Below are 16516 nucleotides of genomic sequence, written 5' to 3'. Positions count from 1 at the left end.
GTCTTGTCTTAATATATGGTCCACCTCAGAAACCAGAAATTTAGTTCACAGTAAATCTTTGCAATTTTTGTGGCATTTACTTTCTTTTCTCTTAGTGCTAAGTAAGAATATATAAAGAAATATTTTCATATTTCCACAGATTTTTCGGTGGAATAGAAACACATTTCTTCAGCATCATCATCTTCCACTTTATGGAGTTCTGAATGTAGACTTGTTTCCCAGAGGAGGCTTTATATATATGTTAGTTTCTTTATCAAATACCAGCCAAAACATGCTCTTGTACCAGTGGTTGAATAGTGAATTTAGGAGGCTTCATGAAGTACCAGAAAAAGAAGTAAAATATATGGAGTCCTGGATTTCTGGATCTGATATCTATTTAATTACTGCAAAAGGTATTCAGCAGAAAACAGTGAAAGAGATTACTAAGTATATAAGAGTGTTCAATAGCAAAGGCATTTGTGGTAAAGATAGGGACTGAATCATTACTGGGGGTTAACAACTCTCAATAACACTTTAACCCTAATAAATATTTTATGGAAGTATTTTCTGCTTTTTCTCTCTAAAAATAAAAGCACTGTGTTTGTTTTCAAGTACTCTTTAAACAATTATTTTCCCAGCAACACTGGGGATAATAACTACTCATCTACCTGCTGATCACACTCATTCTAAGCTTTGCTGAGGTTTTTGTTCTGCGGAGAAACAATATGTTCAGTAAAGAACATATGTATTTTATTATGCTTGTTGTATTTTGTCCCTGTAGCTACTTATGTGTTTGTGTTGGAGTTCACTCTTTCCTTTGCAATTGGCATTTGTCACATTTCAATTTTAGTGTTCATACATGTCAGTGCTTGCACTAAAGCTATTAAACGATGTCAGTGGACAAATTATCACATGGGCATCACAAATGATCTGTCTCACTTCATAAATAAAACTACCAAACACTGACTTTTGAAAGACCAATAGTGTGTGACTTGACTAAAAGGTGGCAAATAATGTGATCTTTGTCATTTTGAATTTTTGTAGAATCTGGAAATTCTTCTGAAATTTTTATCTGGGAGACAGGGCAGTCTACTTTTAGACACTTTCAGTCTCTTCCAGTGCATGATGTCAGTAACATACATGTCTTCATGCCTCCTTCAGGTTTAGGTAAGACTTTAATGAAAATATTTCTGCAAATCCTATTTTATAATGCCAGAACTGTTGAAACAGATATGCTCTTTTTTTGTGGTATTTATTTATCAAACCATAAAATTTAGTATAAACAGTGATCTACAAAGAACATCTCTGATATTAAGCTTTTAAATACATGTATCACTAAAAATTATTTATTTCTTTATCTTCTTTGCTCCTTGTAGTTCACATCCTGTTAGCTGGCAAGTATTTAACAACACTGTATTCTTGGAACTCAGAAGCAAACTCATTCACTGTAGTGCTAGAAGCCCCATATGCGAATCGTATCACATCAGCTATCGCGAGATCTTTAAACTCCAGCAAGAGCTTGATTGTTTTATCCACGGAGTCCAGCTCCCAGATTTATGAACTGACCACAGTTTCTAACCAGTCAGATTTTATACCCAGGTAAGTTTTTATTGTTTTATGCAGCTTGTCTCACAGCTCCTGTATTTTTTTTTCTCTGGTGTTGATTTGTTTACAGTATAAAGTGTTATTAGTTTCTATGTGTGATAAGCTTATTTTATGAACATTAAAGAGAATTTTTCACTGTTTAAGATAATCTGAAGACAGCCTTACATCTGATTTTAGAACACAAGACAGTCATGACTTTTTATTGTTTTTAAAACTTTTATTTTATTTTATTTTATTTTATTTTATTTTATTTATTTATTTTAGGATAAACAAAATTGCATTCATAATTATTTTGTTACTTTATGATCTAATGTCATTTTGTTAAAGAAAATACCCTTTTAACCCAAATTGCTACCAGAACAATATAAACAATAATTGCATCTCAAAAATGTTCAGTACCTTTTACAACAGTGCTTTAAAAGATCATTATTCAGCTATCCTAAGTTTATAATTGTTATATGCACATGTTTTTGTGCCAGTTCAGGTGAATTGATACTTGATCCTGGAGACATGGAAGTTTTGATAGCTGTCAATATCCTTGATGATACTATCCCTGAAGAGGAAGAATGCTTCAGAGTGTGGCTGAGAAATCCTAAAGGAGGTGCAGAGATTGGTTCTCATGGCTTTGTTGACATCATTATTCCTTCGAATGACAATGCCTATGGAATCATTGCATTTGCTCAGGTAAAAATCCTAAGGTAAATCATAAAAATACATACATGTAATTTCTGAATAACTGAACACAAACATACTGAAACTGTAAAATTCAGAATACTTTTCTAGATATTTTTTTTTCCATTATCATCTAGTAATGTGCCTTGTAACATTTATTTAGCATTGCTATATGAATATGTAAAACATTGGGTGATAGGACATAAGTTTCACAGTCCCTATTTTGAGTTTTTTTAATCCCTTTACGTTAGATCAACACATTAGTTTATCAGCTTGGTTTTCCAACAAATTGAAAATTCAATTTTTAGATGTCGTATTTGATGGCATCTGTTTGCTGCTTATTTATTGTGCAAGTGAGTTCAGTAAACAAACCTGAAAAGCCTTTGTCTCAATCCAGTTATAGGAGGGAGAGGAAGTTCTCTTATACGTGTATATCTGATGGTGAGATTAAGACACAATGGGTCAAATGTTTGCCCAAATGGTTTATTACAGATCCTAATTGCTTAGGGAGATAGGTGCAACAGTTGACTGATTGGCTAGTTCTGCCTGGCTCTGTGACCAGTGGGGCAGAGGGATATTGCAAAATCTGCACCTCTGGAAAAGGGAAACAGAGGACCCCAAAATAATTAAAAACAACGGCAAAGATCTGAGGAAAAACAAACTAACTTACTAAATATGGTATCAGACTGCAAGATAACACAATATAATACAATATAATCAGAATTGAAGCTAATAAATCAAATATAAAGAGAGCGTATGTGAAAGCTGTAGGCCTTACAGTAATACTGAAGTGATGCGCAAAGTTGGGACAGGCAGCAGCGAGGAGAGCCAAGGGAGAATAGTGAGGAAGTGTTCTTCTTCTCTTCTGGGCAGGTACCCAGATCTGGAACATTAACACTTTAACTCCCAGTTCACTACATGATGTTATGATGTGGAATGTGTGCCCCGGTGGCACAGTATGTGCCCTGGTGGCGCAGTGGTTAAGGACGCCGCCTTGCAACACTGGGGCCCGGAGTTTGAATCCCCCCTGTGGCGCAAGTGGTAGAAGTGCCGCTCTGCTACACAGAGGCTCGAATCCCGGGGTCTGGACTTGATGATCTCTAATGTCCCTTCCAACCCGCAAGAGACTATGATACTATGAATACCAGTAAACAAAAATCATAAAACCATGACTATGGGGAAGGGAAGACAGGCAATAAAAAAGAGAGAAGAAATAAAAGCAAGTTGACTTTGTAGAAAGCAAGAGAGAGACAGTCACCACCGAGGTGTTCAGTGTTGCTCCTAGTTTTTCCATTGATCTCAGGAACTCGTCTAGTCACTGTAGGAGATGGGAAAAAGCCAGGAAGCTTCGCAGCGAGTAGGCCTTGGGGGAGTTCTTTCGTAGAGGTTTTCTTCTTTTTCTTTTAGGGGATTCCTCCATCAAGGGTTTCTTTTCTTTGGGAATTTGTCTCCACAGCCCTTATAATCCCAGTCTTATAATCTAAAAGGCCTTACGAAGAGAGCTTTGAGCCAAGAAAAAAAAAAAAAAAAAAGAAGGAGAAGCTGTCTTTCTCAGCCTTTTCCCCTGAAAAATACACTAATTGGGTTATGTCATAAGGTGAATCAGTCTACCAGAACAAAAGGAATTCCTTGGAAAAAATGTCAGGTGGAAGGTACTATTTGGAAATGTTAGTTCTTAAATCAGTGAACAATGTAGAAGACAACCAGGCAGAGATATACTAAACACATATTGACAATGTGAAAGTTTTCTTTAGAAGAAAATAACTTTGGTGTTTTGCTTTTCTATGTTTCCCAGAATTCTTTATTTAAGCAGGTTGAAGAAATGGAACAGGACAGTTTAATCACTTTGAATGTTGAACGTTTAGTAGGAACATTTGGACGAGTTACAGTAGAATGGATAGCTAATGGGAGCATAAGTGATGTATTTCCAACTTCAGGAATGGTATGTACATCATTGATATTAAGGAAGCACTGACTGTATTACTTCAGAAAATTGGTGTGGACCAGTGAGAAAATAAGTAGTACTTGTAGTTCTTGTAAGATTGCCCCATTCTGTTCATTTTGGCTTCCTAGTCCCTACCTGCAATGTTAGCAGTTCTTGTTTTTGTCTGTCACATAATAATACCACAACACGACTCTTTAGAACCAGATATTGCAGTTCTGTCCAGGCAATAGAAATGTTTATCTGTAGTATCCTGTTCCCATTTTCCGTTCTTCCTTTTGTGAGATGTAGCTATTCTGCCAAATCATCTAATATTTTCTGCTGGCTGGAGCTTTATAGGCTTTAGAAATTAGGGAGCCAGGGTTCTTTACGTCAAGTGCCTCCACCTAGGGACCATCTATTAAAGAAACAAAACCCTGTGATCCATGAGGTTGTGGCGCTCCAATATAAGTCACAGCTATGGGAAGAAGGGCCAAAAGATTTTAGAAAGAAGCTTTACTACTAGAAATAATGGGTCTGAAATGCAGCATATGAAATAGGATGAAAAGATTCTAGATTGGAATGAATCAAAAGAGGATGCTGCATGGCTTTCCTGCAGACTTTTGTAGGTAGAAAGAGGAAGAAATGAACGTGTAAGTTTAACATAATTCACTGTAAATTTCTGTTTAATCTACACTATAGGTGTAATGTATTTATATGTATATCTGTCTTTGTTTCTGAGAGTGACCTGGTAAACTGGCTGGCCTTTTGAATTTAAAAATGAAAAGAAGATAGTTGGACAAAGCATTCATCAATCATTTTAAATAGAGGACACAAGGGAAATGACTAACAAAACTGCTGACTTTGCAGTCTTTCAATTAGTAGCAAAGCTGTTACATATTACACATTCATCATACTTTTGATATAGTTATATGTCTTGGGTTGACCTTGGCTATTTTCCAGGCCAAGAGTTGCTCTCTTACTCTGCCCTTCTCAACAAGATAGGTGTAGTCAGAGAAATTTGTTGATTAAGATGAAGGCAGTTCAATAAGTTTATCTCTGATTTCTCACTTCTCTCTCCCAGCTGCTATTGCAAAGTAACGTTTTCCTCCCTTATATCTGCTCAATCAGTGCAGACCCAGTATAGATCTCTGCTCAGCTCTGGTAGTTGCAAACCTCTGTTAGAGAAGCTGGAGCTGCTCTGCTCTGACATGGGGCACTGCTGGGATTTGCTGACAAGAGGCTACCTGGAGGCCCCACTTCTTTGTATTGTTGTTGTTGTTGTTGTTTTGCTTTTATTTATAGAGTTATGCAGAATAAAATAGTTAATATGACAGCTCTGAGAAAATGTTTGTATTTTTTCTTCTCCCTCTCCCTAAAACCTTTTAGATTACATTTTCAGAAGGTCAAGCACTGTCCACAATTACACTGACAGTTCTTGCAGACAGTGCTGCAGAGCTTTCAGAGACTGTGGCTATCACCCTCACTCATGTTACCACTGTGGGTGTTCAAGATACTATGAGAGGAGCTATCATTGATCCCAAAAGATCAAGAGCAATACTGACCATTTTACCTAGTGATTCCCCACATGGTGTGATTGGCTGGCATACAAACTCTCTCTTCGTTAAAGTCACAGAGCCAGAAGGTAGGTCTGTTTCTTGATTGTTGTAAAACTTACATGTATTTTTTAAGGTAACTCTTTTTTTAAGATAACATTGGTTATGTGTTTTTCTTAAAGATCAGTGTTTTTAAACACAAATTATGTAATAGAAATATCTTTAAGAATACCTAAGTATGCAGTTGCACTACATGTTGTGTCACGTTGTGCATGTCAACATTATTTCATTCTTTTTGACTGGATGATATCAGACTTTAAAGGACTGAACACGTGGCTTGCCTGAGGAGAATTATAATGGTGCTTGAGCTCCTGCTCTCTCTGCTGGCCCAGGAATGCAGGCAGCTGATTCATCCAGCACTCTGTGCAAGCCTGGTGGCTTTCCAGCAGCTGGCTGGGAGAATGGAAAGATAAGCTATTAATACTTCAAAAGCCCAATTGAAATTTTCCTGGCAATTTAATATCCTGTCTGTAGAAAAAAGATTTTTTATGAGATGTACATTTTCCATATTTTCCGTCAGAATATTAATGCAGCTAAAATCTCTCTGTGCGTTCTATTTTTAGGCCAATTAGCAGTGAAAGGATTTTTTTACTTCCTACTAGAAAATGTGCTATTGTGAAATAGAAGCTAATTAGTACAGTAACTAATTAATACAAATAATTAGTTTGACGAAACTATTTTGAAGTACAAAGCCTGCTGATTTTTTATTTCTTCAAGTTCTCCAGTCATTAAGTTTTAGCTAGATATTGTGTTTAGTTCACTGGAAAAAAAATGCAAATCTACTTTCCCTAAAAAGAGAACTTCGCCTTAGTGGTGCATCTAATTTTCTTCAAAGTCTGTGTTACAGAAAGGCAAAATGGCTTCTTTGTACAACCAGGGTGACTGGCTACAGTAAAGCTTTCTGTTATTATGATTAATGGTGATCTCCTAGGCAGGTAAAGACCAGGCAAAAACAGTATGATTGGAGCTTTGAAGGAAAAATGAGTAAGAATAGCAGCACTGAAATAAAAGTTTGTTTAGCAAGCATTTATAGCTGTAAATATTGAGTATTTCTTTATTCCTCTATGTACTGTTTTAAAATAATTTCCTGGCTTACAAACTGTTGTGTGTTTCCATCATCTGTGTCTGTTCATTTGCATGAGCCAAGTATGTTGCTAAGCTGATGATGAAGCGGACTGTAGTAAGGAGCTCCAGTACAATTAGGCAAGCTGGAAATCAAGCACAACAACAGTTTTCTTCATTTTTTTCCCTTCCTTTTTATAGGACAAATGAATTCCACTACTGTTACTTTGCAAATTGTTCGTGAGCAAGGATTTAGTGGAGATATTGCAGTTAGGTTGAGTGCCGAACCTAACTTGGACCTTCCCCTTTCCAACCAAGCAACAGAGAATGAGGATTACGTAATAGAAAAAAAGACAGTCATTATGATGGAGGGTGCAACAATAGCTTCTGTCATGATTACCATTTTACCCGTGAGTAGCCTGATTGACTTCAGCCAATAATTTATTTTAAAGAAATGAAGAATATTACTGTCTCTATTTTAAGGAAAGGACTTAGTATTCCAGAAGAGACTAAGGTTGGGATTCTTGCATTGTCTGAAGGTGGTAAATTAATTGGAATTTACTACAGTCATCTATTTCAAAAGGATTTGCATACTGGAAACTGGGAAGGAACTAGGTAGTTTGCTTTGTCCTACTACCCAAGTTAATATTCTTAAAAAGGAGAAAAATGTAAATGTCTTAGATACCTGTTGTTTTTGAAACTTACTTCAGTTTTATGGAGAATTTATTTTACCTTACATGCATATTAACAGATTTGTTCTGTTGTTTGAAAAATGTTAATTTTTCACTAAAAATAGATGAATTATTTGAACACATTCAGCACAGAGATACTGTTTTATTTGTTGTAGTTTAGTTTCTGAAATCTGACCAACCTGTATTTTAGATAGGAGAAAGAAGTATCAGCCAGCAATTCCTACTATTGTTTCAGGAAGTTTGGAATCTGCCTATCAACTTCAGCTTCTTAAATTTAGCAAAGGTATTCTCTTTCACATGATGTGAAATTAAGGAATTGGTTATATAATCCCAAGTTCTGAGACAGCATCCCAGAAGTAGTCATCTTTATGCATGTACTCTAATTTTATCAAACCTATAAAATTTATAGTTATAACTTAATCACAGTACTTTGTAGGAGAAAAAAAAAAAGTGACATTTAAAAAATTGTTTTGCAGGATGACATTCCAGAATTACAGGAAGCATTTAGGATCAATATTACTGATGTGCAGCTGATCAATTCTTTCTCTAGAAGTCAGCCAAGTGTGAAGAGGATTGGTTTAGAAATAGCTGAAATAACAATTGAAGAAAATGATGATGCAAGAGGAATATTTAGTTTCAGTGTTAAGAAGGTAAGTGAACTGGAATGAAAAATATTTAGTCACATTCCAGCAGGAAAGTCTGTGATTTCAGACCACTTTTGATATTATTCTAATAGGGTTTATGACAGTAAACTGTTCAGGATAAACAGGCCAGGTGTCAGACAAGCTGTTCAGTCTTGGAATTTTCTAAACAATTAACATATGAAACTTATTAGGGAGCTGGAAGTGTTAAAATGAGTCTTATAATTTTCTGAGAGGAACCTCGGGATGTCATCTAATCGGTACTTTTGCTATGCAAGACCAGTGCTAAATTCAGATCAGTTTACAAGTGATTATGATTTCTTTATTCATTCTTATCCTAAAGTCAGTTAATAAATAGCAGCTATGATACTCACTAGGTTTTGTTGAATTTACAGGATAAAACTGGAACTGTTGCTGGTTATGAGGTACCACCACCACATAATATCCTGAAACTTCCAGTTGTTCGACAGGCTGGGAGGTTTGGGTCAGTAGTTCTGTATTGGGAAGCCATTCTTTTAACTGCTGGTTTTGAAGACTTTACTCCATCATCTGGAAACCTTACATTTGGAGATGGGCAGGTAGGCACATGCTTAGAGTTTATCCCTGGTTTTCAATTTAAGAGCATCTCACATTTTCTACCAGTAGAATATTCATCCATTCATTGTAATCATTTTATTACGCTATTAGGGTATGAATGATTCTCCCAACTTCAGTGCTTTAACATGGAAAAGCGCGGTGTAATTCTATTTGTAATATGTTTAGTTAAAATGTTGACCAGAGAGGAATGTATGCCTTTGGTACCTCTAATTGAAGCCATAATTTCTTATAATAAAAGCTTTAACACTAAAAATCTGTAACATAACCTATCTTCTCTACAAACTTTCAGAATATCCCTGTATGTTTCTTTATTTTTAAATTTCATACTGCCCCTGAAAATACTTGCTGTATAGAAAAGATATGTCAGGAGAACTGATCGTTACAAATAGGAAAGTATAGCTTTTGAGCAAAATTGAGGCTGATTTACAGTGTGGTCTTATCTGTATGTGAAAATAAACTAGTAATAAATGAGCACAATCAAACGATGTGTACTTACCTATAATTAGAAAAAAATTATTTATCTTACATTTCACATTTTTCAAAAAATTAATATGGAGTACTAGAAATGAAAATTGGGTTTTATCTCTCTATCTATTCATTTATTTATTTTATTTTATTTCTTTCAGGTTACAGGAGAAATAGAAATTTCAATCATAGATGATAGTGAAGTTGAATTCCTTGAGATCTTCAAAATTGCTTTAGTGAGGGTAACTGGTGGTGCAAGACTTGGAGATGAAACTCTAGTAACTGTTGCTATTCCACCCAATGATTCCCCTGTTGGAGTATTTGGTTTTGAAGAAAAATATGTGAGTTTGATTTATTTTGGATTGTGCTATTTTCTGCAAAAAAAGGATTGTGGATTTGTGTCACTAACACATAGCTGATTTTGATAACCCTTCATTACACTGGAAGACAATTCTTTCACTGAAAATGGGTTGCATCATGAGAAGCTTGACAAGCAGCAGATCAAGAGAGGTGATTCTGTCCCCCTGCTGTGCTCTCATGATATCTCACCTGGACTACTGCATGCAGTTCTGGATCCCCCAACATGAGAAGGACATGGAGCTGTTGGAGTGGGTCCAGAGGATGGCCGTAGAGATGATCAGAGGACTGGAACACCACACCTATGAGAACAGCTGAGAGATGTAGGGCTCTTAAGCCTAGAGAAGAGAAGGCTCAGGGAATACCTTATAGCAGCCTTCCAGTACCTGAAGGGGGCCTACAGGAAAGCTGGGAAGGGAGTTTTTATCAGCACATGCAGAGACAGGGCAAAGGGAAATGATTAAGAACTGGAAGAGGGTGGATTTAACCTAGATATTAGGAAATTAGAAATTCTTTATTGTAAGTGTGGTAATTGGAACAGGTTGCCCAGAGAGGTTATGAATGCCCTCTCTGGAAACACTCAAGGCCAGGCTGGACAGGAATAGGTGTCAGTCTGGTCTAGTGAAATGTGTCCCTGCAGGGAGGCTGGAACTAGATGATCTTAAAGGTCTCTTTGAACCCAAACAAATCTATGGTTCTACAAAAGGCATGTTAGTGCTTGTCTTTATCTAACTGTTTTTGATGATTATGCCAATGAAAGCACTGCAGCATAGACTTTGACTTTTGTATCAGGGCATTTTAATTCTGTGTACTAATAATCCAGGATATCCAAGGTAGGATTTTGCTGAATGTTAAAATGGATTTTTAATAAACTTTGTTACTGAAACTAATTTTTGGAAAGAAATCTCAAAACATTTCTCATCTAACTGATTGAGAGTGAGTGATGATTCTTCTGTCCATTTTACTGTTGACTGCTTGTGAATCATTGTCTGTAATTGTTTTGACCATACAAAAGAAACTTTGTGACTCATATTTGCTAGCGGAATTTTTATTTTTTTTTTTTCCAAATCAGTATAGATGCTAGAACCTTTTCTTCTTCCTCCTCTTCTTTCTTCTTCAGATAACAGTGAAAGAACCTCAGACACCTGATGACTCTGCAGCAATTGCACTGCTCACTGTTAGTCGAAGTCCAGGTGGGCAGGGAGCAGTTAAAGTGATATGGATTCTTGAAGAGGCTGCTGAACATGACTTGACCCCTCTGAATGGTACCCTTCACTTTAATGAGGTATTTCTGTTACAACACTTAATGATTTACTGTTATTTGATCTATAGATTTTTCATTTTCATCATGAATTTGCTGGTACGCTTCTTGTTACATGTTTATTAAGCAGGAGATTACTAAATATGAAAACACTAGCAAGAGGTTAGTTTGAACTGATGAGGAAAGCTGTTATGCTCCTTCTAAAGCAATATAATGTTATCAACAGGAAAACAAGCTTCTCAAATACGAGTTGTTTTTACTGTTAAGAAAGGGGAACAGCAATACACTGCATGTGAGTAATGATTATAGGAACAATTATTCTGTTCCATTATCATACAATCAAAAAATAAATTTGAAGAAATGAGAAGCATGAAGAATGTTCAACCTTTGCAGATTTTAAAGTTGAATAAAAGCCACCCTAGTCATTTTCAAATTGTACATTTTTGTCTGTCTTTGAATTTCATGGCAGGATCAAGCACTGAAACAAGTGATTAAATACTTGGTATTGTCAAGCTGTTGTTATTTTAGTATTGTATTTTACATATGACTGTAAATATTTAGTGAATAAATATGTTTTAAAATAAGGTATAAGTTTTTCCGTCTGTCCAAATCTACTATGCATTAAATAGGTATAATTTTTTTTTAATTTTTTTTTTTTTTAAATTTGCTGAAATATAACTTTTTTTTTTTTTGTAAGACATGGGTATCAAGCAAAGTTCTATTTCAATTTACTGGCCCATTTCTTCTGGTAGGCCTGAAAATAGCTTTTATTCTTACATATGTTCTTATTCTTAAGTTGTATGCATACATGCAAGAATACAGGTATGTTCATATGGTCTACTAAAGATATAAACACTTTTTTCTATATTCTTCTTAGAGCATTTACCTTCTGTCGGAAATGTGGATTGGCTAGGAATTTGCTATTATCTATTACTCATAATCTTAATAATGAAATTTGCATATTCAGTATGTTTCCTCTAGGCTGAAAATATCTTGAATAGAATATAATGCTTAAGTGGCAATTTTTACTGCTTATGAACCTGTGAGAAAACATTTTAGGAAAACAAGAAATTTCTTTTTTAAAAAAGGTTCAAAATATACAGTATATACAGTATATAAATTATATGAATAGTTCACATAGATTGTTGATGACAGTAGTTTTTTGCACAGTATAATACTGTATATATATATACTTTGTTGTTGTTGTTGTTGTTTCACTTCATATGTACATAAATATATATATATCTTCTGGTCTGTACGTGATCCAGACTGAATCCCAGAAGTTTATTGTTATACATGCTGTGGAAGATGGTATTCTGGAAGGGAACGAAACATTTACCATTCAGCTCATCTCTGCTGGTGATGCAGAGATATCTCCTGTAAACGGTAAATAATTATTGAACTACATTCTATTTTTAGGCACTTCATATGAGAATTCTAGTAAGCCTGTTTATATTAGACTGTGGTGCTTATGTATGTTGAGTTTTGCTTTGTTCTTTGATGTGGGTTCTTTGACTGTTTTGGAATATCAGTCTTTTTTTTCATCTGTTGTTTCAACAGATTGTTGTCTGAAGAAATAAATGAGAATTTTATGTCATATTTTTTCATTCTAAATTAATTGTTGGTATAAACAGTTGTGTTCAGGAATGAAAATGCAAAGTACAGAAATGCAGTTAACACTGTGCAGAAGGAATTCTTTAACAAAAAGCAATCAAACCCAGCTGTAGTCCTGTAAGAATCATAAATTAGTTTTCATTGTAAGGGACCATGCAGGGTGTTCATTCTGTGAAATACCATGCTAAAGGATAGTTTCCAATTAAACCAGTTTGCTGAGGGTTTTATCAAACTCTGAAGATTAAAGGATAGGGCTTCTACAGTCTTTCTAGGCAGTCAATGCTAAAATTCACAAATTTTTCATAATTTAACTTTCAATTGTACATTTCAAAAAAATATTTACTGTTACAAGCTTTATTCTTTCCATAGGTCTGGCCACCATTGTTATTTTGGGTGATCAAGGAGCTTCTGGCATTGTTGGAATAGCTCATTCATTCCAGCACATTCTGATTGGAGAACCTTCTGGCAATTATAATGGGACTGCTCTTATTAGGTAGGTGAATCCCTCATTTTTCCATATAAAGGAAAGTTTCAGAAGCAATGAAGATCCATATTTTTCAAGCATTTCTTGATTTCTGTATATTATCTCTTCTGAAATGAGAACTATTTTTAAACTTAGAATTGCATTTTTAAAGAAGGTCAGAATATACAGCACAATAGTCAAAAATTGCAAGAATGTTTTCTCTCTGAAGAAAGAATTGTGAAGATTCACTAGAAGATTGTGAAGATCTTCTCAGTGCTAATAGCATTTCTGTTGTGCTCAACAGTATGATATTGGAAATTAACTATTAAGGGCAGAAAATCGAATCTGTATTTGTGGTCTTACCTGCAGCCTGACACGTGGCCCAGGGATTTTTGGTGAGATTGTGATACACTGGAATATTACTCCTCCTCATCATACGGAATTTACTGAGATATCGGGAACCTTGACGATGAGAGACAGACAGTCAGCTGCAGTTGTTCTAATACAGGTATAAGAAAGATTTTACACCAGTAGCTATTTTGAGTCCTTCCTTTTATTCTGATATTATCTTGGTTAGAAACTAGTTATACCTGTCTCCCAGGAAATGGTATAAATCCTTCTAGCTTTCATTGTTCATTTTCCTTAGGCTCTAGATGACGAACATCCTGAGGAGAAGCGTTACTACCAGTTTCAACTGACTGGAATCAGTGATGGAGCACTCATAAATGAATCTAGCAACACAGCAAATATTACCATGGCTGCCAGTGATCTTCCATATGGAGAGTTTACATTTTCAAGAGAACTATTCCAAACAACAGAAGAAGAAGGATGGGTATTAGATTAAACTTTATTCCCATGTAAAATGTACAAAGATTTCAGTATTTTTGCTAGGTTTATGCTGAACTTCAGAAGAAAAATAAATAAAGATTTCCTGCGTTTGTCATAGCACAAGCTCTATCATGGCTTTTGGACTTTTTTAATACTCTGAGAAAGAGTGCCATCTGCTAGGCTGCATATTGTATTTATTAAAAACAAATGTTATCTATAAACCTATTGAAGAGATGCCTTTAGAACTGCTTTTAAAGCAACAGTAATAGAACAAAGATTCTAATTTATTTATTTATTTAATAAGTGCTCTTTTCCCCTTAGGTTAACATTACTATTGTACGCTCCAGAGGATGCTATGGCAAAGTGAGACTTTGCTTTCAGATAATAAATGGAACTGCTGAGGAGGGAATTGATTTCACTCCCACAGTAAGGGAGTTGTTATTTGAACCAAATGAGGAGAGTAAAATGATTTTGATTGAAATTCATGATGATGACATTCCTGAAGGTCCTGAGGACTTTTCAGTGATGATTACCAAACTGGAACTCCAAGGAAGGTAAAGAAAAATACCTTGTTGCAAGTAAGATTGGTAGCAAGCTAAAAAAACATGATAATTCAATTCACTGCATAAAGTCACCTGTGGAATTTAGCTGTTTTAATGTGAAACTTTGTAAGAGCTGTAACAGTGATCATGATAGAAGTGAGGAACACAGTTTTATTAATATTAGTGTAAACATTTGCTGATTGAGAGTCCATACATTGTATTCATTTCTTGAACATTTATGAAACAAGTGTTGACAAGATCATTATACATCCTATGACAAATAAAATATGATTTCTATTTGAAAGATGCTTATTGAGTTATAAATACTACATGTGGTTTAGAAGTGTCACAAAAAAACTCTTCCTACCAAAAGGAATACCAAAGCAATGAATGCAGCTCTGCATTTCAAGTGGGTGTGATGATACGGGATTTTCAAGTCTGCATGTTAATATTTTTCTGTTCTGCTCCATTCCTTTTTACTTGTTATAGATAATAATTTCTCTGCAGCCTGTCAAAAGTATAAGTGAATACTGTTTAAAAATAAAGTATCAGATGTGCTGGAATCCTTACACTAAACCAGAGTAAAGGGATGTTAAAATAACTCATAAAAATCTTGTCAAATTTGACTGAAATTATATAGTCACTTTCTTCACTAAATTGATATTTATTGTTTTAAATCATATTTTTCCACCTGCAATAATGAAGTCTACTGTTACAGTAAGTATGGCTGTCATTCTTGGACATCCAGGTGCTGTCTAACATTTCTCTCATATCTGACTGTTATTATGTCCTAATTTTAAATGACTAATGATTTAGAATTTCCATATTGCATATGCCTTCCAGTTAATATGCAATGCCTGAAACTGCTTTGTATCTTTATTTCATGCCCTCATTATTCACGATGCAATAGGTTCTTGTTTGTGTAAATATATTATGTAGAAAGAAACACAAATTTGGAGTATGTGAAATTGCCAATGTATGGAATTACTTTAATGTGGAACTATATTTTTTACAATTCCAATCTATTCTCTCTTTTCATTTATATCTCCTGAGAGAAGTTGTATTAAAACTTTGTATTTACAGTGACTGTGTTAGGATGGATTCCAGCAGAGGTACAAACACAGACCATTATGATAAACATGTAATATATTAGCAGTGGGGATGACTTATACAGACAATTGCTACTAAATATTTTCATGATGGAAGTTTTCAAGGCTTCTTTTTTGAAGCATTTTGACATGTATAGTGCATAGGTTTCACTATTAATAGATGGTTAATCTGGTTAGAATATAACCTCATTAATACTTTCCAGAGTTTTGTGGGAAAGAAAGAATGTAAGATAAACATTGCTGGAAGTGACCTATTATTTTTTTTCACATAATGTTTTAAGAAAATGTGGCAAAAAAAAATCTTTGGTGATTGCTCTCAGAAAATAGAAGTATTTGTAGTAATCATTATGTTGACATTATTCTTAATACTTTCACTTTTTTTTTTTTTTTTAAATTATTATATATATTGTGTTCTTGAAAGTGGATTTGATTTTACCATCAAAGAAAATGGTCTGCAGGTGGATCAACCTCCTATAATAGGAAATATATCCACAGTGCGAGTAACTATAGCAAAAAGTGACAATGCAGAAGGCATCATAGAATTTGATCCACAATACGTCCTTCTACAAGGTTAGTTTGCTCTTAGATTTCAGTGTGAGTTAGAAGATAAGTCCGTGATTTGGACATAAATTTTTGAGTTGACTTCCAATATTTGCTCTGAGTTTTGATTCAAAGTATTTAAGCAACTGCAAATAAGTTCTTCAGCAATTTTTCTTCATACTTTCTGTTGCTGTATCGTGATTGTTCAGACTGTATTACTTATGTACCTGAGGCAGTAAACTTGAGAGTGAGGGAATGAGAGAAATGTATTCCACTGTGTTTCGGTCTCTTTCATCATAAGAACAGGTCTCGTATACTCAGAATATTCTAAGCTCACATTTGAGGAGCTCAGCAATAACACTGAAACTACTTCTGTATTTCTAAGTGGAAATTACTATAAGCAAAAGTAATGGTTTCACTCAGCTATTTCTTATGTGTGTATTTTCATTCAAAATAGTAACTAAGCTGACCTGAAATATATGCAGTTGGATAACAGTTGAAAACTGCTTATTGCTGCCTCAAAGAATGTAAAAATAAGAAAGAAATGAACTG

General features: G+C 34.8%; 1 protein-coding gene across 2 annotated transcripts in view; it reads left to right on the top strand.

The window, feature by feature from the left end:
* Nucleotides 1-16516, top strand: part of ADGRV1 (adhesion G protein-coupled receptor V1) — a 248806-nt gene that overhangs the window by 71032 nt on the left and 161258 nt on the right. For both annotated transcript variants that reach the window (XM_032441289.1, XM_032441288.1), the window contains 17 exons: nt 140-392; nt 1024-1146; nt 1356-1578; nt 2064-2268; nt 4052-4198; nt 5567-5822; nt 7057-7265; nt 8024-8197; nt 8584-8766; nt 9412-9591; nt 10728-10892; nt 12137-12254; nt 12852-12975; nt 13315-13453; nt 13592-13777; nt 14095-14327; nt 15846-15994. In XM_032441289.1, coding sequence (XP_032297180.1) covers nt 140-392; nt 1024-1146; nt 1356-1578; nt 2064-2268; nt 4052-4198; nt 5567-5822; nt 7057-7265; nt 8024-8197; nt 8584-8766; nt 9412-9591; nt 10728-10892; nt 12137-12254; nt 12852-12975; nt 13315-13453; nt 13592-13777; nt 14095-14327; nt 15846-15994 — 3067 coding nt within the window. The remainder of the gene's footprint in view (nt 1-139; nt 393-1023; nt 1147-1355; nt 1579-2063; nt 2269-4051; nt 4199-5566; nt 5823-7056; nt 7266-8023; nt 8198-8583; nt 8767-9411; nt 9592-10727; nt 10893-12136; nt 12255-12851; nt 12976-13314; nt 13454-13591; nt 13778-14094; nt 14328-15845; nt 15995-16516) is intronic.

Source organism: Coturnix japonica, chromosome Z (genome assembly GCF_001577835.2).
Source record: "Coturnix japonica isolate 7356 chromosome Z, Coturnix japonica 2.1, whole genome shotgun sequence".
NCBI classification, from domain to species: domain Eukaryota; kingdom Metazoa; phylum Chordata; class Aves; order Galliformes; family Phasianidae; genus Coturnix; species Coturnix japonica.
The sequence above is the reverse complement of the archived record's forward strand: the minus strand, read 5'-3'. Positions and strand labels throughout refer to the sequence as shown.